General features: G+C 35.8%; 2 protein-coding genes across 2 annotated transcripts; both read right to left on the reverse strand.

Moving 5' to 3' along the window:
• Positions 1–641: 641 nt before the first annotated feature.
• Positions 642–13,061, reverse strand: LOC121267347 (putative tRNA (cytidine(32)/guanosine(34)-2'-O)-methyltransferase). The gene is made up of 12 exons (XM_041171210.1): positions 12,923–13,061; positions 12,060–12,137; positions 11,892–11,985; positions 11,279–11,328; positions 10,178–10,227; positions 8,980–9,088; positions 4,067–4,127; positions 3,913–3,965; positions 3,057–3,149; positions 2,307–2,370; positions 1,981–2,088; positions 642–1,092 (listed from the first exon to the last, which is right to left on the reverse strand). Exons 2-12 carry the CDS (start codon positions 12,084–12,086, stop codon positions 851–853), a joined length of 951 nt encoding a protein of 316 aa, XP_041027144.1. The 5' UTR covers positions 12,087–12,137; positions 12,923–13,061; the 3' UTR covers positions 642–850.
• A 2,810-nt stretch (positions 13,062–15,871) lies between these two features.
• LOC121267348 (26S proteasome non-ATPase regulatory subunit 7 homolog B-like) lies at positions 15,872–20,371 on the reverse strand. Its single transcript, XM_041171211.1, has 10 exons — positions 20,045–20,371; positions 18,693–18,784; positions 18,512–18,591; positions 17,572–17,668; positions 17,330–17,405; positions 17,129–17,187; positions 16,839–16,961; positions 16,541–16,598; positions 16,345–16,430; positions 15,872–16,215 (listed from the first exon to the last, which is right to left on the reverse strand). Exons 1-10 carry the CDS (start codon positions 20,229–20,231, stop codon positions 16,144–16,146), a joined length of 930 nt encoding a protein of 309 aa, XP_041027145.1. The 5' UTR covers positions 20,232–20,371; the 3' UTR covers positions 15,872–16,143.
• Between the last annotated feature and the right edge of the window lie 4,456 nt (positions 20,372–24,827).

Raw genomic sequence — 24,827 nt, forward strand, 5'->3', positions numbered from 1 at the left:
ATACCCTTCTAAATGATTAAAAATAATAATAATAAATTAAGAAATAAATAATAGGTGACTGTTTTAAAGTCAATTGTTACGTAAGTCGAGGCTATACAAGAATTGTAGTATATTCCGGTGAATATCTTCCTTCTTAAGACCTATTTTCTCCATTAGGCCATGGTCCAACCTCACGTGTTAGCCATTAAATTTATTGTATCAAAACTTCTTTTGTTGCGTAATGGATAGTCTGTGGTGTATTATAATTCAGATTATCGGGTGATACGTGCACTTAAATTGATTGAAAGTAACATATAGTTAGAGTTTTGTTTTTATTTTGTTTCAAGTCTACTTTTCTCACTTGTGGTGAAGAAATTATGATAGCACGAAAATCACATATTTGTTTTATCTCTCTATAATATGCATTAGCCACTATTCACTCTCACACCTCACTCCTATAATTTTTTCATAAGGTGTGAGTATTTTTCATCGAATGTGGAGTGTGAAATGATGAATAGTATCTGATGTCAAGTGTTTATTCTATCTACCCACCCGTGTTACCCCTGCAGCCCGGCAGATTCAACGGACAGGCCAGAGTTGCAAAGACCCCCGTTGGCCAGCCCTCGGTACCATCAATTTATCTCGAGATTTGCTTGTAGGCATCTGGGAAAAGATTTGAGTCTGTCATCAAAAATCCATTTTCAATCTGTGGGACATTTAGAACAGTAGGACGAAGACCAATGATTGTTTAATGAACAACAAAATGTCCAAAGGTTTATTACGATAATTTTTGTCTATCCATTCATCAATTGGTACTTTCCTATAAGAAATTAAGCCATTTTGAGTAGCATACACAGATAAATTTCCAGGATCAAGAATCAAGGGAGAGCTTTTCAAGCTCTTGGATTCCATGACTGGATGCTTTCTTCAATTCAAGAGCTCTCTTATAAGGAGGGGCGATTGGGGGCTGTACAGGATCCAAACTCTTGTAAATTCCATCAGCAACTTTAGGTAATGGATATGACCTGTCAGAATCGTATCCAGAGAGGTCCCCGCAAGCTAGAAATGGGATATACACCTTATTTGGCCCTTCCAACCACCCACTACTGCAATCTGTTATCCAACATTATATCATTACTCCCACCAATAAGACATATTATCATAATAGAATCAAATCAGGACTCCTTATAATTCAACTAAAAGCCCAAAAAGGAACATGAAAGCTAGGAAGTCCCGCTTTGCTTGTTTATTTTCAGTCATTGAGAACATTTACCAAGATTTTTGCCCCTTTTTTTTAAACAGTTTCCAAAACTGGTTTTTTTTTTTTTTTTTTTTAAAAAAAAAAAAAAAAAAAAAAACCCTACAACCCACATGTTAAGAAAAAAAAAAAATAAACAGGAAAGGGCTGCCCTCCTCGCATGCAGCCTTTGGCACTGCCCGCAAGGTGGGGGAGAGATCTCTCCATCTTTTTTATTTTTATTTTTTTTCCCAAAACACTTTTTAAGATGCTACTGTACCACAAAAACTATTCAAGAAAACACTTCAATGGGAAGCCTCAGTTTCCGGATTTGCAATTTTCATTCCAACACGTGACTATTTTTAAATTGTCTAAGTTCAAAACAAAATCCCTCGAGCAAGAATGCAACTCTAACCAAGTGTCTTGTTTGGGATTGCTATAGGTAATAGAGCTTTTTATTGTTGAGCCTTGTTAAAAACTTCTAGTATTTAAAAGTTATTTACTGTTTAATAAACATTCGCTTAAAGTGCTTTTAAAGTTAGTTGTGCTAGTTTTTACATTATCTGCAGGAGCTTGCCAACAAAAGCTTCAATTGGTACTTTTTAAAAAAGTGGATTTTCGACTTTTTTAGGTGCTTAAAGCACTTTTTATAAATTTACCATTAGACTGTTAGAAAGTATTTCCCCCAAGATGGACTACCCACCTGTTAAAAGCACTAAATATAACATATACAAAAGATACAATCGTGTGGAATATCACATTACCTAGATTGTTTGCCCCAGATGGGCTCCCCACCTTTTCTAGCAGGCGGTGGAGGTTTTTTGGATCAAATCCTTCAGGAGGGGAATAATTCTCGCAAACTGCAAATGCCTCTGTATGGAAAGAAGTAAAAAACATTAGTTTGGATTACAAACTATATCAGACAGATAATTATTAATCTAATATCATAGATTTTCCTTAATTTGGTCACAGAATTTTGGTAGTGCCAAGAGCCTATGAGAGAAGGAAAAAAGGAAAAGTCACTAGAGAAAAAAATACGCTGGAATTTTTTCACACTAGAGGAAAAAAGGAAAAGTCGCTTTGGCCTTACCTATGCTGGAATTTCGGCTGCTTTTTGGTTTTGCAAAAGTCACTAGAGGAAAAAATAATTTAAGCTGCAACAGAAGGAACAAAAAGGTAATGAACATTCTGTGTCAGTTTGGTTCCTGTCATACACAAATTAGGCATAAAATAGACAAATATTAATGCCAAAGACAAAAATAAAATAGAAGGAAGAAAGATCTGCAAGCACTTCTAGGTGAAGCCAGAGACGATAACTTGTTTCACTACTCCAGTGTAAACAAGATAATTTCACAATGACTGGGAGCAGATATAGTCATTAAACAAGCAAAAGCTCAACTGAAATCCCTCACAACTCCTATAAGTAGGAACCCACTGATTGAAAGGGTATTCAATGTGCCATTTCCTGATTGGCCTTGATCAGTCTATAAAATCATTGTAAAGTTTTTACTGTGGGAGACAACTGATTTAGGGGCATGAGAGAAACAGTCCCATTCTCCCAATGGCTAAGTTCCAACACAAGCCCCTTGGCTTGGGCAACAAAAGTTCATTATTTCTTGCATTTTGTTCAAAATTCCAGTAAGAATCATCTATCCTATTACTAGCATTAAGTGAAACCTTGCGTCACACCTTAATATACTTTACCAATGAATGATAAATTGAAAGGACAAAAGGATTATATAGGCTTTCCCCTGAACATAATAATATATTATAGACAGCTGTACCATATCTCAAGAAATTGACTTCTCATATCGAGAGCTTCGATAAGCATTTGATTTACCTGACAGTACAGAAGACTTGTATCTTTCCCCCGAAATATTTTTGCTATAAACTTTCCACCTTCTCTAAGTACATGGGCAACAATTGTTAAGCCCTGCAAGAAAGATGGCCCATTCGGTTACAATCTAACACGAACTTCAGCAAAACTTATATATGGTAGAAACCAACTGCATCCCTAAAACAGGAAGAAAGCCACAATACAACCACGGTCCACAAATAGTGGTCAAATGGAAGAACATCTTGCACAATATCAAGGATGAACAGCGGCACTGGTTCAAATTTCAGTTGGAAAAATATTCTAAGATCTTCTTGTTTTCTTTTGCAAGTTGTTGGAAAATATTATAACAATATTTGGGTACTGTATTAGGGTCTCAAATTAAGTCACAAAGAAATTGATTAATAATTTTCTTTCTCACTACTTTTTTTCAATATTTTCAGTTAATCCTAGCCAATAACTCCCTTAATAATACCCACACAAATTTAAGCTACAGGTGGCTCCCTAACTTTTCACATTATTTAATCTAAATTGTTCACATTACGACAAAGTTAACAGAGAGACATAAATGCATTAACCTAGGTACAAATCATCAGAATAACGACATAACAAAATGCAGGTTGCAAAGGACCTACTATAATAATGACAAACTGCATAATAGTCTATATTCCAGTTTTGAACATATAAAATAAATATGATAAAACTGAATAGTAAGGCACAGTAGCTTAATATGTAACTAGCACGTATTTCTGTTTCTTCTGAAAAGTTAACTATCATCCTAAAGTATCCATAATAGTAAATTCTGGATAAGGTAAGTATACCAACAAAGACATTGGAAAGTCTATGAGGAACTAGATTTTACCGCTAGTATGAGCTGGGATTGTACAAATTCATCCATGTCATGAAGACCAGTTACTGGAAACAGAACAGCATAAAGCTACGTTAAAAAAATGCAAAACATCAGTGAAAACGAGTTGGAACCCTAAACAAAGTCAAAGCCATAAATATCATTTTACCATCAGGAGCACCATCGCAAACAACTAGGTCAGCCTTGCAACCGTCAAAATGTCTAATGACCTGAAATGAAAAAAATGGGAGAGCAAGATAAATACTGGGTGATACATCTGGGATTTGCAAGCCATCATGCAACAAGCAATCCCTTGGCAAATATTAAACATCAATTACTGCAGAGAAGCCAAAAATCTCGGATTCCTTTATATCTGTCATCCTTATTCAGTTATTTTTCTAAGCAACTCACGGATATTTGAGATGAAGAAACTACAAAAAATAGGGAAGTTAAAAAAACAGTTTCTGAGCACTGACTGGAATTATTTGGCTATCATGAACTTATACATGTAGATAGAAGTTGAATTAACCATTCTTTTAAGTACTTAAGCTTTATTGAAAATTGAAAAGGATGTTGTCTAGTTACACAGAATATACAGGATATACTTTTTTATAAGTAAAATAACATTTTATTGATAGTGGTAAATAGGCATAGCCCAAGTACACAGAAGGTATACAAATATCATACACCTAATAACAAAATAAGGAGCTAGAAAGTGATACAAGAAAGTCATTTACGCAAGCTCCATTAAGAACACAAGAGGAGGCCCAAAGAAATAAAGTAGGGAAGAAGAAATTTCTAAGCTGATCCAAAGAACGCTCCTTATCTTCAAAGCTTCGACCATTCCTTTAAATCCATAGACACCACATGATACTTTTTTTTTTTTATATATATATATATATATATATATATATATATATATATATATATATATAGGTAAACAAAACTTTACCACATGATAAATAAGGGAATCATACTCCATGCATCAGCAATATGTGAATTGGCCTTACATCTTTGCCAACAACCACCCTATTGGGCATTACCTAAGCAATGCCTGTTCTATTAAAGATCTCCACCCATAACATCCTTGCCACCTCACAATGAAGTAAAAGATGATCCACCGAACTTCCCACTCTTCTTACACATATAACATCAACCCATTGCGACGAGACCCCTCTTTCTCAAATTATCCAAAGTCAAAATTTGCCCAAGAGATGCTGTCCAACCAAATAAAGAAATCTTAGGCGGCACCTTACTTTTCCAAATACACTTCCAAGGGAACGAAGTATAACTTGACTTGAGCAAACCTAGTACAATGATCACATAGTAAACTTCCTACTCCCTGTCTTCATCCAAAGCATCTTGTCCTCCGCATTATTACCAAAATTCAGAGAATACAATAAACTGTAAAAATCAGAAATCACTCCAATTTCCCAATCATTAGTAGCTCTACTAAAACAAACATTCCACTGTGGGGAACCACTAGAACAATCCAACAACTTGGACACCGAAGCCTCCTGATTAAGAGCCAACCAAAAGAGAGAGGGAAACATGGTCTTAAGAGCTGAATCACCATACCAAAGGTCATGCCAAAAACTGACCCTGGATCCATTACCAACCGCGAAACTAATAAAATGAGCATAAGCCTCCCATCCATTTCTAATATTCTTCACAACCCCCTTGCAAACTCCCATACTACAACTCAATAATAATCTTCCATAAAGACTCCCATTCCTATTGGTACCTCCATAACCATTCCACTAGAAAACGGTGTACATACCTTAATCCACTTGACTAAGTGGAACTCAGTCTCCTCTCCAATTCCTCCCCACAAAAAAACTCGGAAAATCTGCTCAATTCGATTAGCTACACTTGCCGGGAATGGAAAAAGAGATTTGAATAATAATAATAATAATAAGTGGGAAGATTGGAAAGTGTACTCTTAATAAGAGTGGTTCTTCCCCCTTTAGACAAGTACAACCTTTTCCATCCAGCCAATCTCCTCTTGAGTCTCAATTTTCTCCATGACCCCATCCCAAATAGCCTTAGCCTTGAAAGAGGCCCTACGTAGAAGGCCCAAGTATTTCATTGGCAATGAAGCTACCTCAAAATTCTAGTCATTTCTTTTTGGCATGACTAGAAAAAGAAAAAGAAAAAAGTATACGGGATCTACACCTAACTAGAAAAAGAAAAAAGTAGTGAAACCTAAAAATTATATTCATTTCTTTTCTTCCATATGAACGCATAACGCAAGGCGGGATTAGCTTCCATAAAGTAGCACTCTAAGGGGATTAGCTTCCAGAATCTGTGGTGGAAATGTTGGCGTGCTGGACCCCCATTCGAGGTGTGCAACAGATCAAAGTGGTTTGGAAAATGATTCCGATTTGTATCATGTGGTGCTCTTGTGGCAGGAACGCAATGAGCGGACATTTGAAGACAAAGAGAGATCTATGGGGGAGCTTAAAGTTTTCTTCTTTAGGACTCTTTGTACTTGGGCAATTGCTATGGACTTTAATGGCATGAACCTTCATGATTTCTTAGTTTCTAATGCGCCTACGTAGATAGGGCATAAGGACCTTTGTAATTGGCAGTTATTGCCCCTTCTTGAATTAATAATACTTGTTTACTTATCAAAAAAAGTAGCACTCTAAGAGCTATGAAACCTGTCTCTGCAATAGGCCAAGAGATCTACCTCTGTCTTTGGCATAACCTAATTGAGCCCAAACAACTCAAAAATAGTGTTCCACAAAGCACTGACTACCTCGCAAAGCAATAGAAGGTCTATCATCTCCCCACTCGTCTTATGCATACAACACTAATCCAAAACTATCATATACCACTTTATTTTATTGGCAAAATCTTCTAACCGGCCATTCCGCTGATGCCCAAAAAACAACCTCTAATGAAATATTGCCACGTAGATCTCCTAGGGGACTTATCTTGAACCGCATAACATAGGATGCCCAAGACCCTTTCTCTTCCAGCCCCTCACGACCAGAATGCCCCAGACCATTTCTCTTCCCTAATGACCAGAATGCAAAATACAATTCCCATTTCCATGGTTTTCACTTTTCCTGCATTTGCTATGGTATCAATCTTTTTCGTTTTCCTTCTGGCTTTGGTCATGAAGAGTGATAAATAACGTGTAGGATAGTGGTGAGAATAAGGACTGAAATTCAAAGGCTGGATCAGTAATTTTTTGGGTCATGTCCAACACAACACACAAGCAAATAACTACACAGAATCAATTAAAAATAAAATTTTACATTTTTAATACAAAGAAATCTTCCCCACCATTCCAGTCCTCGATCTCCTCAGACAACTTCCCATGGTGATCAGCACTCCACCTCATCTCCCTCCCCCCATGCCACTGCCCAATTAGAAGCATGACCAAAATAAAATCAAAATGATAATCATTGTCTCAATAATTTAAAAGAGAAGGAGAGAGAACCTGAGATAAAAATAAAGATGAACTATGAGGCAAGAAGACAACCAGATTTTCCAAGAATGGGGCTCCTAGGTTTCTTTTCTGGTAAGAATTCCATGTGATCATCCTCATCTCTTTAAATTGTAGACCACTGATGTGGCCTATTTCTATTGGAGGGGAGGGCATTAAATTCCCTATGGCAGCCAATCCGTTCTGAAGTGGAACTCTATTTTATTTTCCAAAGCGTTTGTTTTACTTCAATAAGACATGTACTTGTGCTTTGTGCCAAAGTTTGGTGCCTGGCACTTTCACCAACAATGCCATCAATGCCCGTTGCTAACACTCATACAAGCCACAAGAACTGTTCAAAAAACCTTCGAGGATGCTAGAAGAGACAATCTGCTCCTGAAAGAGCCCTCTGCCATTCACTAATACAGATATGCTTTTCTATGCAGCAGAAAGGCCCAATTAACATGATCATATACTTTTCTATGTCCAACATACACACCACTCACAGTACTCCCAAGAGAATTATGGAATCAAGGCATTCATTTAGCCAAAATTTAGCAAGTATTTTATATACCCCATTAACAAGAATGATAGGCCAAAAATCCTCAACATGAATCGTCTCATGTTTCTCTAGGACAAGAACAAGAAGGTTGCATTCATACTCTGACCAACTTGCCTTTAGTATGGAAATCACAAAATACCTGCATGACACCTTTTTTAGAACCTCCAACATGTTTGGAAAAATCCAACGAAAAACATCAAGACTGGAGCTTTATCACCGTTAAGGGATCTCACCACTTCATGAATCTTTCCATCCTCAAAAATTTTCTCCAACCATTTCTTTACATCCTCATCAAGAGAATCAAATGAAAGTCCATTTAACTTAGATCTCCAGTTGTATTGTCAATCATACAATAAGATCACTTCTCTCATATTGATTAGAGGAAACTGCGCCATTCACATCTAAAGAATCAATCAAATTATTCCTACCTCAATGTCAAACCAAATTTCTTTTTTGAACCTGAATCATCCTTCCAAGGCTCCATTCAACCATATCAAAGATTGCACGAAGGAGATGTCAAGATTATATTGATGTAGGTTTTCTAATATCAAATAGATAAATAGATCACATGATGAACAGTAAAAAAAATTTTTTTTAAACTGGCACCTAGTGTCCTGGAATAGCATTCCAACTAATCCCGGGGGTGCACATGCCCTTGGAAAGGAGTTTCCCACAAGTGCATCTCCGGTAATTCAAGGGAAAAATCCCCCAAATCCAATAGCCCCTAGAGATTGTTCGCACCCAGTGGGATTCAAACCTTGGACCTTGGAGGGAGCATACCACAAAGACCAAGGCTTTTACCAATTGAGAAACAAAATATATAACATAATAGTGCCATAACATTAGTTGAATATTTCAACAATACTGTCTCACAACTAATATTAATAATTAGAGACCATTCTAAAGGAACTTGTAGGGTAAATTGTAGGTGCGCAAGGAAAAACAAGAATCATTATGAAATTCTTCTAGTAAACAAGAAAAATTAATTCAAGCGGGAAACACAATTTTGAAAAGCAACCCATGTAGTTAGTATCCATACAGTCAAATAAAAAAACACAAACATTGGCATGGAGGTTGTTCTCACCACTTCAGCTGTTCGAGCATTTGTTATATCACCTTGCACCTGAATAACCCCTTCAATTGGAGCCATGGGCTGCAAATCAATGGCTACAATAAGAGGAAGATCGCTATCCCTGCATAAGTAGCAAATAATAGCTTGAGGGAAGTAGCAGGCACGTAGAAGATTTGATATTATAATATTCTTTTAAATTTGATTATAGAGATCTGTAATATCATACGTGCATTTGATGGTGTCCACTGACCTAACTTGCTAGGGGTTAGATCACTAGACTTTAAGGCAAATTAAAGGGAACATGAAAAACCTGATTATAAGTTTGTGATTTCATTTAAGTGCCATAACAACCCAATTTAGCATATTCACACCATTGATTTTCCTTAAAAAAAGAAATGCGGACTGCAGCATACCTCTTTAGAATGAGAGCTACATCATTCTCCTCATTACAAAAGATTTCAACACCAAGAAACCAGAAGAAGGACATGTTAGTTAGACCACGTGACTTCTAAGTACCAGCAACATAATAAGTTCAATAGTATTTTCTCCTATAATACCTTGCTATAAAAAGACAATTTTTCTCTTATGTCCTCGCTTAAAAGATCATCGAAAGTAGTGGATAACAGAATAAGCTAATTTTAAGGTCAATAAAGAAAACTTACGGAAATCACATTCAATCATAATGGTAAAGCAATGTAACTAGAATACTACTAATGCTTGGTGGTAGTTCTCCAACACAACAAACTTGTCTCATTGGACCTAATTGTCAACAAACCCAAAGAAATGAAAACCATGGCTTATGACAGCATATATGCATTAGTGCTAGCATATATGCAACCTCAAGTGTACCAAAGTTTTATTCCTATCAATAGCCTAATAAGAATTTTTAAGAAGGAGGCAGCTACCATTCCAAATCCTTTTAAGAACTGGACTGTATAGTTCATTGTAAATATAGAATATTACTTTGAAAAAACAGTTGCTGGAAAACTTGAGGAAACATGAATATGCATAAACTCTCAAAGAGAACTTGATATACACAGGGTAATATGGCAAGGAGGCAGCTAACATTCCAAATCTTTTTAAGAACTGGACTGTATAGTTCATTGTAAATATAGAATATTACTTTGAAAAAACAGTTGCTGGAAAACTTGAGGAAACATGAATATGCATAAACTCTCAAAGAGAACTTGATATACACAAGGTAACCTACCTAGAATCAGCTGAAAGCTTTGTTGGCAGATACAATTTCCGACTCAAAACCTACAATACAAACTAGGTATCAACAATGTTGAGTTGCTTTGCATTTTGCAATGCCAAATAATTTGTTCACAAGGTAAATATAGTGTATGGAAGTCTGCTATGAGCATCAGTGCATCACTCATCATATACCCCCGCCTCCAAGACAATAGAATGCAGGAAACATTTTTTATAAGAATACATAATGCAGGAGCATATTTCAAATTTCCAAAAATGTGGTGTAAAATATCATTTGAGTAGAAAAATTATTTATTCATTTCTCAACATATTTTTACTGAACTCTAAATTTCAACCAACACTTAGATTATAGTTGACAGAAGCATGATGTTAAGGTAAGTTGCTACAAGAAGAGAGAACGTAAATTTGACTCTAAATTTCAACCAACACTTAGATTATAGTTGACAGAAGCATGATGTTAAGGTAAGTTGCTACAAGAAGAGAGAACGTAAATTTGACTCTTACAGTTGACAGAAGCATGATGAGAAGGTAAGTTGCTAAGAGAAGAGATAGTGTAAATTTGACTCTTCCCCTGATATTTAATGTCAATGCAAAGTTTACATCATCCAAAACAGTGGCATTTTCTATAAAGCTCGTGACTAGCCCGCTTGATACACAAAAGAATACAAGAAAGAGAATGAAGATGTTACAGTTCATTTTGCATATAATTAGTTTTCATGTAGTTGTTTTCTCTTATTTTTTATAAAATTCAAATAAGGGTGATAATAAAGTTATCAAGTCTCTTGATTACTTAGTTTACTTGACATGCTATGAGTTGTATGTTGTATAGGAATTGCTGAGTAGTAGAATACTTGTTTTCTACAACTCTTTATTTTATTTGGTACACCTATATAAAGCCATTGTTGAATAATAATAAAACCATCGATGAATTCATTTGATTGTTGACTGTTATAATTCAGTCTGGTTTCCAGTTCCCTCAAGCAAAATTAATAATTTTATTTTTCCCATCACAGAGATTTCATATGGATTCGTATGTAAAATATAAACTTTCACAAATAGTTTACAGGCAGGTGATAATCATTCCATTAACAAATACCTGACTCCAGCTACCAGGGGCAGCGCATAAATCTACCACACGCTTCACTCCTGTAAATCAAATGGTAATTAAGAAAGGTTAGATATTTAGAGATCTCTAGATAGACAAAAGTTGTTTATCCAGGTTCACAAACTTCACAAACTTCAACTTTTCAGAACCATTGTGAAGCCAAATATTTCAAGGCTGGCTGGTTAGAGTCACACCATTTCCCCTTGGGTCCATAATATTTTTACTTCCAGATTCTGAATGCAGAAAATCTTTCTTCCATTATGAACTATAAAATGTGCTTAACTGGAATAATATTAATGAGTAAAACGATAGAAAAAATTCCCCAGTACTTTTTCCAGGCACTGCCATTTTTTTTCAGTTTCAAATAAAGGACATCAATCCCCCAAGATCTAGATATTCAGTGTGTAGGATAAGAAGAATAAATTAGGTTCCCTTTTTAATTGCTTCAATCTGTCTTATGATAATAAATCAAATGAAAAGAAGCTTGTATAGAATGTTCCAGCTTTCACTTTCAGCTCCATTCTAACCTGATGCCTAATTGTAGAGAAGATGAAAAAGTCATCTTCAGGAAGAGAGAGAGAGAGGATAATTGATGTGAACCCACCTTCAAATATATTGAATTCCTCATCTATTTGAAGGAGCTTAAAGGCACTTCGAGCACGCCAACCTTCTTCTTTTGCTTTTCTGTAGTATATATCCTGCAAATGAATCAACTTGTAACTAAAAGCTGGAAGAAAAAGAGCATGAAGATTCTGAAAAGATAAAAACCTACCCTCTTATCCCTTGAAGCTCTGCCCATTTGTGCACACCTGATACTCACGAAGGCAGTGAATTGAAAAAACAAAAACTCCTGCAACCAGGGTTAGTTCCAAAGTGAGAGCAGGATTAAAGCAAGGATGATATATGATTCATCTCTTCCTTTCTAAACATTAGTTTCAAGAATCCAATAATAGCTCAAAAGTAGGAAACAATGCGACATAGCAGACCTTATTAAAGTATAATACACGGAAACACAAAGATAAATAGTATCAATACCATTAATGCATCCTAAACCTATTTTTATTGGTGTATTAGGCAAGAAAGCCATAAATGGCTTTCAAAGAATTAGAACTCCTGAATGCATAGGTGTTGCCCATGTATATTTCTCGTGTACTTGGCTTCACCTTTTTAATAAAATTATTATTTACCGATCAAAAAAAAAAAAAAAAAAGGAACTTGAACTCCTGAATTGGTAAGATCCTCTACTCCTAATCACTGCGAGTACAAGAATTCAGATTGGCAACTGTTCTCTGTCTTTGTTTTTTTCTCGTTTCCATTACGATTTTGACTCTAAATAGTTGTCCGTCCTGCCATGATCGATTTTATAAGCTAAGAACTACCCTTGCTGTGCCAGTGCTAACAAAACCAAAAAAACACTTAAACCTCTTCTCAGGAATTTCTTCGAACACCTTACATACGACTATCCCTACGTACAAATCACGAATGCAGAACTAACTAGCGACTCAAGCATGGGCGGTGCAGATAAATTATATCGATGCGATGACAATAACGAAATCAGGCACCGTAAGAGAAAAATGAAGAAAGAAGGAAGAGAAGCAACAACAAGAGCAGGGAAGAGCAGAATATGATAGTTACGCCGTTATGCCGCTTCCTTTTCTGCTTTCTTTCTTGGGGCTGCTTCGTCTTCTTCCGACGATGAAGCCTGCTTAAGCCGCACGACTATGGCGAGCGAGAAAGCGTAAAAGGGAAACTCCACTGGTATATATGGAAACATGAGGGGAGCTACGACGTCGTTTCCTATATTTTAGGTCAACAATCTACCGGCTCCGCATACAGCTACAGCCTACCTATCTTTTTTTTTTTTTTTTTTTTTTTTTTTTTTTTTTTTTTTTTTTTCTTCAATTCCAGAGTAATTAAAATTGGAAAAAACCTACTAATCATTTTTACACCACATATCGTATATAATTTTTTATTTTTTTCTTAAAAAATATGTAGTATATAAATAATGAGTAGAATAATTCAATTACTTTAGTATGAATAAAATAAAATAAAAATAGTGTGTGTTGTGTGAAATAATGAGTAATAAAACTCTTAAAATTAACTTTTTGAATTATTTTATTTTCATTTATTGTCAAATATTAACACTATCTTAAACCAGATCGTGCCACATTATTTTTTTATTTTTTAATAAAATTGAGTAGTCGAAGCATGTAATATTATATCGATTTTTATAAATGAGGATACATAGCATAAACATTTGTTGATTAAAAGATGGAAAATATGTTTTGACTGATCTTAATATAGCACATCGGATTGTTAGGGTAAGAAAACCTTTGTTGGTTAAATGGCTGACCCCTATAGTGGGAAAAATTAAAATAAATATAGATGATGTTTTTAAATGCAACTCCTAATTAATTGGTTGTGGATGGGTTTGAAGATGCTTTTCTAGCTCTTTTAACATGCTTGGTTTCTCTTGTTTCTTGTATGGCATAAACACTTTTGCAGAATTTTGACATCCAAATTGGGGTAAGGTAACTTTATACTACCAACTCAGTATGTCCAACCTTAATATTAAATCGGGCTCACTCCTTATAGTGAATTGATTCAACAATTTCACTCACCCCACCTTGGAACAGTGGTGAATTTAAGATAATCCCAATTATGGCTATAAGACTATCGGGCCGGACCAAAAAAATTGACTGGACCGAATGGTGCAGTCTGGACCGGACCAAACCGATAGAATTATCCGTTGGTCTTGGGGTTTTTTTTTTAGACCGGATCAAGATGGACTGAATGTATATATTTATAAATAAATATTATATGTATAATATTATTTTATATAATAGTTGTATAAGTTAATTATATAATTTTCATCTAAGTGATCACTATTGATCATATATACAATGAAATTATTTAATATTCATTAATCATGTATAAAATGTTAAAGAGATGGCTTAATTTTAATTTTTCTAATTTAATTAATTTTTTGTATTAATTTTTATGTAATATTCATGGACCGAATCAGACCAAACGGACTGAATTAGACCAACCAGACCGATATTTTTAGTCTGTAACCCCCCAAACTAGACCCAACCAATTACACCCCTAAATTCCCAATAGTCCCCGAAAATATTCTATTGATACAAAGCCTCTCCCGTTATAAGTACACAGTTTGGTTTTCTTTATACCGTTTGTAACCAGTTTTTGGAATACGTGTAACTCCCAAATTTTTATTGCAAAAAGCTTTTCTCTATCAAATGCTGAGGGTTTATTAATAAAATTTGAAATTCCATCATATTCTTAAAAAAAAAAAAAAACCTTGTAATATTATTAAGAAAATACTCTAGTTACAATGAAATTACACAAAAGTAATCTACAAATTGATGTGTCTTGATATGATTCGTCAGATTATAAATTTATTTTTATTGTAAAGTAGATCTAACGGATCAAATGAAGTTACATAATTTTGTGAGATTATTTTTGTGTAATTTTTTTGTAAATGTAACAATACTCATATTATTATAATCCATTTGATTGTGCAGCCACCATACCTTATCCATTTTTATGGTTGCAAAAAGGAGAAATGAGCTTTGAATCTGCAACAGAAATTGCAAAATGAAGGCATGCTCGCAAGATAGGAAAAATCTAATTGTAAGCAATTCTGCACACTAATACACGCATTTATTTAATATAATTGGTCATAAAGTAGATTTTATTGAAAACAATGTTAATTTGAATTTAGAATATGAAGACAACAACATTAGTACGCAGATTGGTACGCAAACTTACTTGTACATAGCAAAACTCCGCAAGATAAAATTGCACAAGCAGCTTCCAAGGAGTGCATATGGTTGGTAAAATATGCAAAAGCGAAAACGAGTTTCATTACCAAAAGGTTACCTAAGCTTAAGCATCCACTACTGGAACCTAAGGAGCAAGAATATGGCCAGCTAATCGAGAATCAAAGACGGATTGGATAAGCAATTCTATTCAAGTATGAGAGGAAACAGAAAAAAAGTACTTAATATCCCAAACTTCTTCGAAGTGAAGAACATTAGATAAGGAGGGGTTTAAAATTAGGAATGGCTGGCAACAAAGGATCCTCCTTGATTGAAATATGTGAATCGTTTAAAATCCTACAAAAGGCTCCTTGAGCAAGAATATTCTGCACTTGAACAAGCCCTTTGCAAAAGCATGAATCCTGGGAACGCCATGGTGCTTATAAAAAGGAACGATGGTGAGATAGAGACTTCGAACATAAAGCACTTACTCTGTCTACGTACCTGAGAAAAAAATGCAGGGTTGAGATCATGCATATGGCCAAGACCAAGACCAAGACCAAGACCAAGACCACGATGATCCTTTGGAAGGCAAATTGAGTTCCAAGATTTTGGGGCAAAAAAATGGAGCTCCATGCAAAGATAATTTGCAAAGACTAATGATCAGCTTGTGAATCGCATTACATGGAGTGATTGGCAGGTATAGGCGGGACCCCTGAACAAATACCACACATAGAATCTGCAATTCTCAAATCTCACACTGCTAACTGAGATTGTTCAACATTCAGCCAAAAAAAAAAAGAACTGAGGATGCAAAACGTTTTTACCTTACCCACGCCCAGTAAAAATGCTTCAAAGTTCATACCAAATTCAAAAATGAAAGGGGCACAAAATGATGCGCAATAGAGTTTATCTAACAAATCAACAAGTGTGCTAAATATCAATTTTGGAACCCAGCTACTGATTGCACAATGGAGAACCACAAAATTCTCAAGCTAGAGAGGACTGAAAAGTGGCAAAAATTCATTCACACCATCCCAAAGCTAGACCTCTGCAAAAAGGCAGAAAACCTCACAATCAGCTTCCGCTGAAAGGTGGGACTGTTGCTGGCTTTGCATCCTCAGCTTTCTCATGTTCTTTATTTAACATCTGAAAACCAAATTAGCAAAATAAAAAACCAGTCCACATACATCAACCCAATAAATTTCAGGCGTACTATCCGTGGCAGTGCAAAAAAGGGGAAAAAAAGATTTTTAATGTCAAGAGGGGCCATTTCACCTTGTTATTGATCAAGTTGTGGAGGGCAATGACACTTCGGATGAGAGAGGAAAGATAAATTACCAACATCATATCATTTGTTTTAACTGCATAAGGGAGATAGTCAGATACTAAATCTAGAGATATAAACAGATTACCTGTCTACCTCCAAAATTAGAAGGAAATTAGGATGTCTATTTTTTGTGGCTTGTGTTACCTGCAAATGCCTTGATTAACTCAGACACATTGAGATTTGGAAGAAGGTTGAACACATCCTGAAATTTAAAGACAAGACGAAACAAAACTGGATAAATATGCTCCAAACAATACTTTGAACCAAGTCAAACTTGATCTACTTAAAATAACTGGAGACACGGATGCAGTAAAAATGATATACCAAACAATGTAGATATCTTCTTATCTTCAGGCGAAGGGAAACAGAAAAGAACCAAGTTACAAAATCATGCCTAGAATAGAAATGTTCAGATGTACAAAAAAAGTAACAAAACCTATACCTGTAAATGATAGAGTATCTCATGATTTAATGGAATCTTCCCATCAACAACGAGGTCAAGGTAATCACGTATCTCTTGCAGTCGTGCACCCAAACCCTTTAAAGCAGTAAGTTTTCCAGCAACCTGAACAAAAAAAAAAAAAAAAAATGCAACTCTATTCCTTCAAGATATTTTTGTTCAGAGATTGGCATCCAGAATGCAAAAGCTTGATTCTGAAACTTATTGAAAAGCTTGATTCAACAAAAATAGATTGAAAGTAAACATAAGAAACAGCATGGAGAACATAAAACCTCAGTAGCAAGTGTACTAATGGTTGTATCCTTCACGTCCCTTAACAAGTGTTCCACTCCTGTTGACATATAACAAGATAATGAAATTAATAATCAAGAAGAAAGATCATGAATTCAAAGATCATGTCAATTTGCATCTTCTTTCGAGTTTTAAATGCTGAAGGATGCCAACAGAAATGTAATTTTCATGTCATGGCATACCAATTTCCTCAACTTCATGAGCAGCAATTTCTGAAGGCACATGAACGAAAACCTTCTGGCTTTTTTGTGTAGCATTCTGTTACCACCATGCATAATATTAACATTAAAGAGGACAATGGGAGAAAGCTTATTGCGAAAACTGCTTTAGTCTCTTCTAAAATCATAGGAAATATACTCAGCAGTTAGCCATATTACATCTCTATGTAAAGATATTGGACAAGAGACTATGATATCTTTCTTACCTCTTTCACTTCTTCAACATCATAGTAAGCCTTAGTGGGTATCCCCATCTCTTTAGGCTGGACATCAATAATGACCAAAACAGGATTTGTCACATAGCTACAACACCACAGAGAACTTGATCAAAAGAATGAACTTGAAAACAAAAAACATTGAGAGAATATGATGGAAGCCAACCAAGAAAAAGGGGTATGTTTGGGTAAGGAAAACTTTGATAATATTGGAGAATTGTTTTTGGAAGTTTTGAGATGTGTGTTTTAATTAGGTTTAGTAAAAGTAGATAGGAAAATTTAAAATGTGTTTTGTATTGGGGTTTGTGAAAGTGGGGAGGTAGATTTGGAAATTTTTTTATAATAATATTTTTTTAAGTAGTTTTTTTGTTAAAATTGTTTTGGTTTGTGTTTTCTATTTTAGACTGAAAGCTAGGCAAATGATTGAATGTATTTTTTTTATGCAATAGAAAACGTTTTTGAGAATGAAAACCCTCTGGACTGAAGTCAAATACTTTTACTGAAATTTTTTAAAAAAAAGGCAGTAACCAAACAGGTCGTATTTTTTGGGAAGTAAGAAATCTTTATTAAAAAGTGCAAAAAGTATAAGTATGCAGGATGTATAGGAGACATCCATTCAGAAAGAGAGATACAAGAATATCATGAAAGTTTTGACCATTAAATTTTATAGAAATTGTCCAAAGGAAAAAATTTTTATAAACTATGAAAAAATATACATCGTTAATCTAATTGAAAAGTCTCAAACTAGTGTCACTAGGGTTCCATTAAAAACTCATTACATAAAGATACATCTGGCCCTAAAGGTAGCTTAAAGACAGAAAAGAACACAGGAATATGCAAGGGAATGACTTAATAGACGAACAGAAACATTATCAAAAAAGAAAGTAGCCAACTGAAAAGCCCCCCCCCCCCCCCCCCAACTAGATCTTACTTGTGGAGTAATCTGTGAATATCTAGATCATTCTCTCGTAGCTTTGGCGCTGTTACCAACCTAACACACATGCTCCTTGGCTGAAGCACACCAGAAATCAACAGATACAGAGAAGTTAGAATTCCCCATGACAAGCCATAAACAAGCATCATACTCACTGTTAATCCAAACCAACAAATACCATTAATTCTCTTGAACTTGAAAACATTGACTCATGGTAGTTGTGGTCCAGAAACCATATGCTCAGGTCCTTCTCATCTTCTTCAAAGGGCACTGAAAAATAATATTAACCCTTAAGAAAAAGTAATCCCAATAGAATCATCATACTATGAATAATGTATTGAATTGAAATACAGAGTCCTCCAACCTGATAAATTTCCCAACTACTATACACCTCAGTGATGTCTAACACTAAAAAATTATGGAAATAATTCCTGGATTTTCTTTCAAAATGCCACAACAGCCATTCAATAGCACAAAGCATAAAGACCACATCAGCCACTCGTAGACCTGAGGCCATTTGGCATTTGCAGGAGAAGCAATCTTTCAACATCTTTCAACATAAGAAAAGATATGAAAAAACAAGTGATCACTGATCTTGAAAGGATCATTCTAATGGAGGATTTATCTTGAAGGCAGAAACCAAGAGCTACAAGGTTAAAAGAGGTCGATAGATGCACTACGTTTTTCCATCTTGTGGCCAGTTCTCATAGGAGGAACACTGCTATAGAGATGATTTTGGGTGAAGGTCATATTGTTAGTATTATTATAAGCATCTGCTTTTTGACCAGTTTGCTTGGAAGCCTAAGCCTGGCGGACTAGCATTGGACTCCATAGAAGAAGAGATGGCCACATGGCTTGAAAGAAGTAGAGTTGGGTTGGCTTAGGTTATACCTAGAAGGTTATTAGATCTCTTTGAAAGCTGGAGAGGTTATATGGCAACACACAAATCGCAACAGTGTGGAAGACGATCTGTCTTTGTCAAGTATGTAGTCTTTAACCGGCTGCATTCTCATGATTTTCTTGTGTCTTTTTCTATTTCCATGTAGGTGTTTCTAACTTTATTTTTTATGTCTCTACTATCTAAATTGAAGTTCACAACTGAAGGCAGCAAGTGCCAAACCTTAAAACAAAAGCTTTCTATAATTTCTACAAGTTTGCGTTACAAACAAAACCAGATTTCCACAATCATATATATTCAGGTTGTAGAGCAATAATAGTAACCATGACTATAACCAACAAAAACAATTAATCAAGAAACCCAAATTTCAGCCACTATATAATAAGCCCAAATCTCCAAATCTAACTGCATTGGATTGAATATCCACCACTAACGCAACGTTTCATTGCGAAACAAGAATTATATAGAGCTTTAGCAACCCCAACACTAGCCCTAACTGAGTTAAAAATCGAAGATAAAATCTCTAGTCTTAAAACCCTAATATCTACAAGTTTCTTTAGATCTAAACAGAATTGAGAAAATAGAGGAGCAAAAGAGAGAGAAATCGAATGCAAGTTTTCGAATACGAGGACCTGCATAACTGTTGGTGACGTCAACGGTGCCTCTGAAGGAGCTACCGAGCAAGACTCCGACGACTCGCCTGCGAGTGTCCTTGGCCACTCGGTTGTAGTTATCGACGATGCTGAGCAGAACCAGTGGGTGAACGATGACCTTCTCGATGGGCCTCGATGATATTTGCTGGGACTTGATCACGTCCATTGTTATGGGCTGAGAAGGTGCTGGAGTGGAAGTATTGGCGTGGGCGAGGTGGTGCAGGTGCTGTGTGTGCGCTGTGCTGTCTGTTGAAGAAACAGAAAGGGAGGTGGTCGTTGATGGCAGTTGGACATAAGTGGGAGTGAGAAACGGTATCGTGTGGGCTGTGTTTTAATAAGGAAGGGTTTTAATAGAACGCTGTCGTTTTAATTCTACTCATTAGTTACTATGCAACCGTTTTGCTTTAAAATTGTATTCTGAAACAATTGCATCCGTGGTTAAACGTAGACGTTTTGATGGCAATCAATATAAATAGAATGAGTTGGAGGGAAAGTCCCCAACTCAGACAATTCAAGCACTAGATCTTCTTGTTCTTCTCGATTCCTTCTCTCTCTAATACCTAACCCTTTTGGAGAGTAACTATCTCGAATTAGTCAAATTGAGTCCATTACAATTGGTATCAGCCATGGCAGAAGGAACACATTTGTATGTTCAAATAATTGACTCAATGAATCACTTACCGCAACAGCAAGATCGACAATAGCAAGATCGGCAACAGAAGCAAATTGAAGATGTTATTGGCCTATTGTTGAAGCAGCAATAGGCTTTGAAATTAGAAAGAGAAGCTCGGGATAAGAAAATCCAGGAGGTTTTACAACAAATCTCACAGATTTCTTGTCATGACTTTGATGATCGTGGTGTAGTTAATCGGAATCTTCAGGATCCACAATCACTACAGAGAAATGTAGATATGGAGGAAGGCATGGGAGAGATGCGATAGAGGGTAGCAGTGGACAAAAGTTATGTTAAGGGAATTAAGCTAGACTTTCCTCGATTTTGTGGTGGTAATCCATCACCATGGATCTATTTTGCCAATCAATATTTCTTATATCACTAGGTCTATCCTGGTCAACGAATCTTCAATGCTTCCTTTCACATGGATGAAGAAGCCTCCCCGTTTGGATTTAGAAAGTGCTTCATCTCATCTTATTTCATCATTACAATTTTCTCAAATTTCTATATAAAATATAATAAACAATTCGATTTTTTCAAATTCCAATTCAATTCTTTCAAATCCCAAAATAATAATAATATTAAAAAATAATATTCTAACAATATTTTTTTTTAACTTTCATATTTCATCTAAAATCATCTCATATCATCTCTGAATCCAAACCAACCCTTAGCTTGGTTCCAAGATGCCAGTGAGGCAAGAGCTTTTCATTCTTGGGATGATTTCATTAAAGCTGTTCAGATCAGGTTTGGTTATACTCCATATGATGATCCGATGGAGTCTCTTACACGTCTCAAGCAGGTTAGTACAGTTACTAAGTATAAAGCTGAATTTGAGATGCTTTCCAATAGAATTAAAGGAATATCTGAAAAGAATAAATTGAGTTATTTTCTAAGTGGTTTACGTGATGAGATTAGGCTCCCTATTAGGATGATGGATCCTTTATCTCTGAATGATGCATTTGGCTTAGCCAAAATTTAAGAACAATATGTTGTGAGCATGAGAACTCCTTGGATGAATTTACTTATTGATTCGAGTAAGTTTAATCCAGAGTCTAATGTGTTGAAGCCTGAACAAGCTCCTTCCATTTTAGGAGCACCAAAATCTCAACCTCTAGTTAAGGCACCTTATCAAAAGGTTTATGAGTCTCAGATGCAATAAAGGCATAGAAAAGGTCTTTGTTATTTTTGTGATGACAAATGGCACCAAGGCCATAAGTGTGCAAGACCAAAGCTGTTTTTATTGGAAGGCATGAAATTTTTTTACTGATTCTAGTTGTGAGGGGGCAATTGATACTAGTGATGAAGTGGTTGTTAAGCCTGATGAAGTTGAAGCTGAGATAGCTTCCATCTCATTACAGTCGGCCTCGGGGCCCAAGACAATGAGATTTATTAGTTATGTTGGCAAGAATAGGTTGGTGATCTTAATAGACACTGGTAGCACCCACAATTTTGTAAATACTGCAGTGGCCTCTCGATGCAAGTCGCCTGTGCAACTCAGTCAGGTTATTAAAGTGAAAGTGGCCAACGGCCAAGTAATTAATAGTATGGGCAAATGCATGGCAATCTTAGTGCAAATACAAGGCATACCTTTCACAGTTGACTTTTTTACTCTTCCTTTGGGAGGATGTGATGTTGTCCTTGGAATACAATGGTTGTCTTTATTGAGTCCTATTTTGTGGACTTTGTGGATATGAAGATGCAGTTTTTGTGTGGGGATCAAATATTTCTTTGAAGGAGTTAACAACATCTCAGGCAGACTTTATTGATGATATAGAGTCTCTTAAAACTTTTCGTTGTAGCAAGAGGATTATTTTTGCAGTTGGCGACTTCTAACTTGCCTGAGCATGTTTCCTTATTAGATGAACAAGTGGTGCAGCTTCTACAGCAATATCAGAATGTTTTTGCTAAGCCTGTAGGGTTACCACCCAATAGGTCTCATGATCACAAGATCCATTTGAAACAGGAAACTTCTCCTATCAGTGTCAGGCCCTATAGGTATCCATTTTATCAAAAAAAAAAAAAAAAAAAAAATTGAAAAATTTGTTAAGGAGCTCTTGCATTTTTGGGTCATTAGGCCTAGTCAATCACCATTTTTCTCTCCTGTTTTGCTAGTCAGGAAGTTTGATGTCACATGGAGGATGTGCATTGACTATAGGGCCTTAAATGAAGCCACTATAAAAGATAAATACGTCATTCCTGTTATGGATGAGCTCTTGGATTAACTTTCAGGTTCTATAATTCTTTCTAAGTTGGATCTTAGGGCAGAATATCATCAAATACATATGAGGGATGAGGATATTCACAAGACTGCATTTAGAACTCATAAAGGGCATTATGAGTTCCTTGTAATACCATTTGGACTCACTAATGCCCCTTCAACTTTTCAAAACCTCATGAATGAGGTTTTCAGACCATTCCTTCTACAGTTTGTCATTGTTTTTTTATGACATACTTGTCTACAACAAGGACATGACATCTCATTTATCTCATTTGACTACTGTGTTACAAAAATTACAGCAACATCAGTTGTATGCCAAGCAGTCGAAATGTAAATTTGCTTGCCAAGAAATTGAGTATTTAGGCCATTTGATCTCAAGGGAAGGCGTGAGGGCAAATCCTAAAAAGCTTGAATCTATAGTTACTTGGCCAATCCTTAAAAACATAAAGTCATTGAAAAGGTTTTTAGGCTTGACATGTTACTATAGGAAATTCATTAGGGGTTATGGTTAGATTGCTGCCCCTTTAACTGCCTTATTGAAAAAAGATGCATTTCCGTGTCTAATTTTGCTACTAAATCTTTTAATGAGTTGAAAGTTGTAATTGCAAGTCCTCCTGTCCTTGCTTTACCTGACCTTAATAAAGCATTTGTTATTGAATGTAATGCTTGTGCAACTAGTGTGCAATTGGTGTGGGAGTAGTTCTTATGCAAGATTAGAGACCCATAGCTTTTCTTAGTTAGGCTTTGAAGGGTAAGAATTTATCCCTTTCCACATATGAAAAGGAGTTGCTAGCCTTAGCTGTTAAGAAGTGGCGGCCGTACCTTTTGGGAAGCATTTTTGTGGTCAGGACTGACCATCATAGTCTTAAATATTTGCTAGAGCAAAAAATTGAAATTGATGGACAATAGAAATGGCTTTCTAAGTTACTTGGCTATGAATATATTATTGAATATAATAAGGAAATGGAGAACAATGTGGCTGATGCCTTGTCCATAAAAGATCAGAATGAGGAAATAGGAGAGGTAGCAGCCTTGTCTTTTCCTACACCAACCTGGTTGACAGATTTGAGATTGGCTTATGAAGCAGATTAGAGTGTACAACAGTTGATTTCTGCCTTACAGTTTGACCCTACATCTAATCCTTCCTTTAAATTGAGGCATGGTATTTTGTTTAAGAAGGATAGGATTTATGTGCTTGATTTTTTGCCTTTGAAGCATTAGATTCTGAACTATATACATTCCAGTCCAACAGCTAGCCATTCTGGATTCCATAAATGTTTGCATAGAGCTCGAGTGGATTTCTATTGGCCTAGTCTCAAAACTTATGTCAAGAAGTTCATTCATGAGTGTGAAGTATGCCAGAGGAATATGGTTTAGAATGTCTTTCCAGTAGGGTTTTCACAACCCTTGCATATTCCTGAGCATGTATGGACTACCTCTTAATGGACTTTGTTGAGGGTTTGCCTGTTTTAAGGGAATATTCTATTATTATGGTTGTAGTGGATTGGTTGTCCAAGTATGCACATTTTATGCCTTTGAAACATCCCTTTACAGCTGCTCAAGTGGCCTTATTATTTCTAAACAATGTTTTGAAGTTGCATGGTTTATCCAAAATCATTGTTTCTGAGCGTGGGTCAACCTTTAATAGTTCATTTTGGAGGAACTTTTCATATTGCAATGGGTTAATCTCTCATATTCTTCAACCTATCACCCTCAAAGTGATGGCCAAACAGAAGCTATGAATAAGTGTCTTGAACACTTTCTGAGATCCTTAACTGTAGATAAGCCAAAGTTGTGGGTTGATTGGCTCTCCTTGGCTGAATGGTAGTATAATTCCACATTTCATTCTTCCACCAAACTAACTCCAT

This window comes from Juglans microcarpa x Juglans regia, chromosome 5S (genome assembly GCF_004785595.1).
Source record: "Juglans microcarpa x Juglans regia isolate MS1-56 chromosome 5S, Jm3101_v1.0, whole genome shotgun sequence".
Classification (NCBI taxonomy): Eukaryota; Viridiplantae; Streptophyta; class Magnoliopsida; order Fagales; family Juglandaceae; genus Juglans; species Juglans microcarpa x Juglans regia.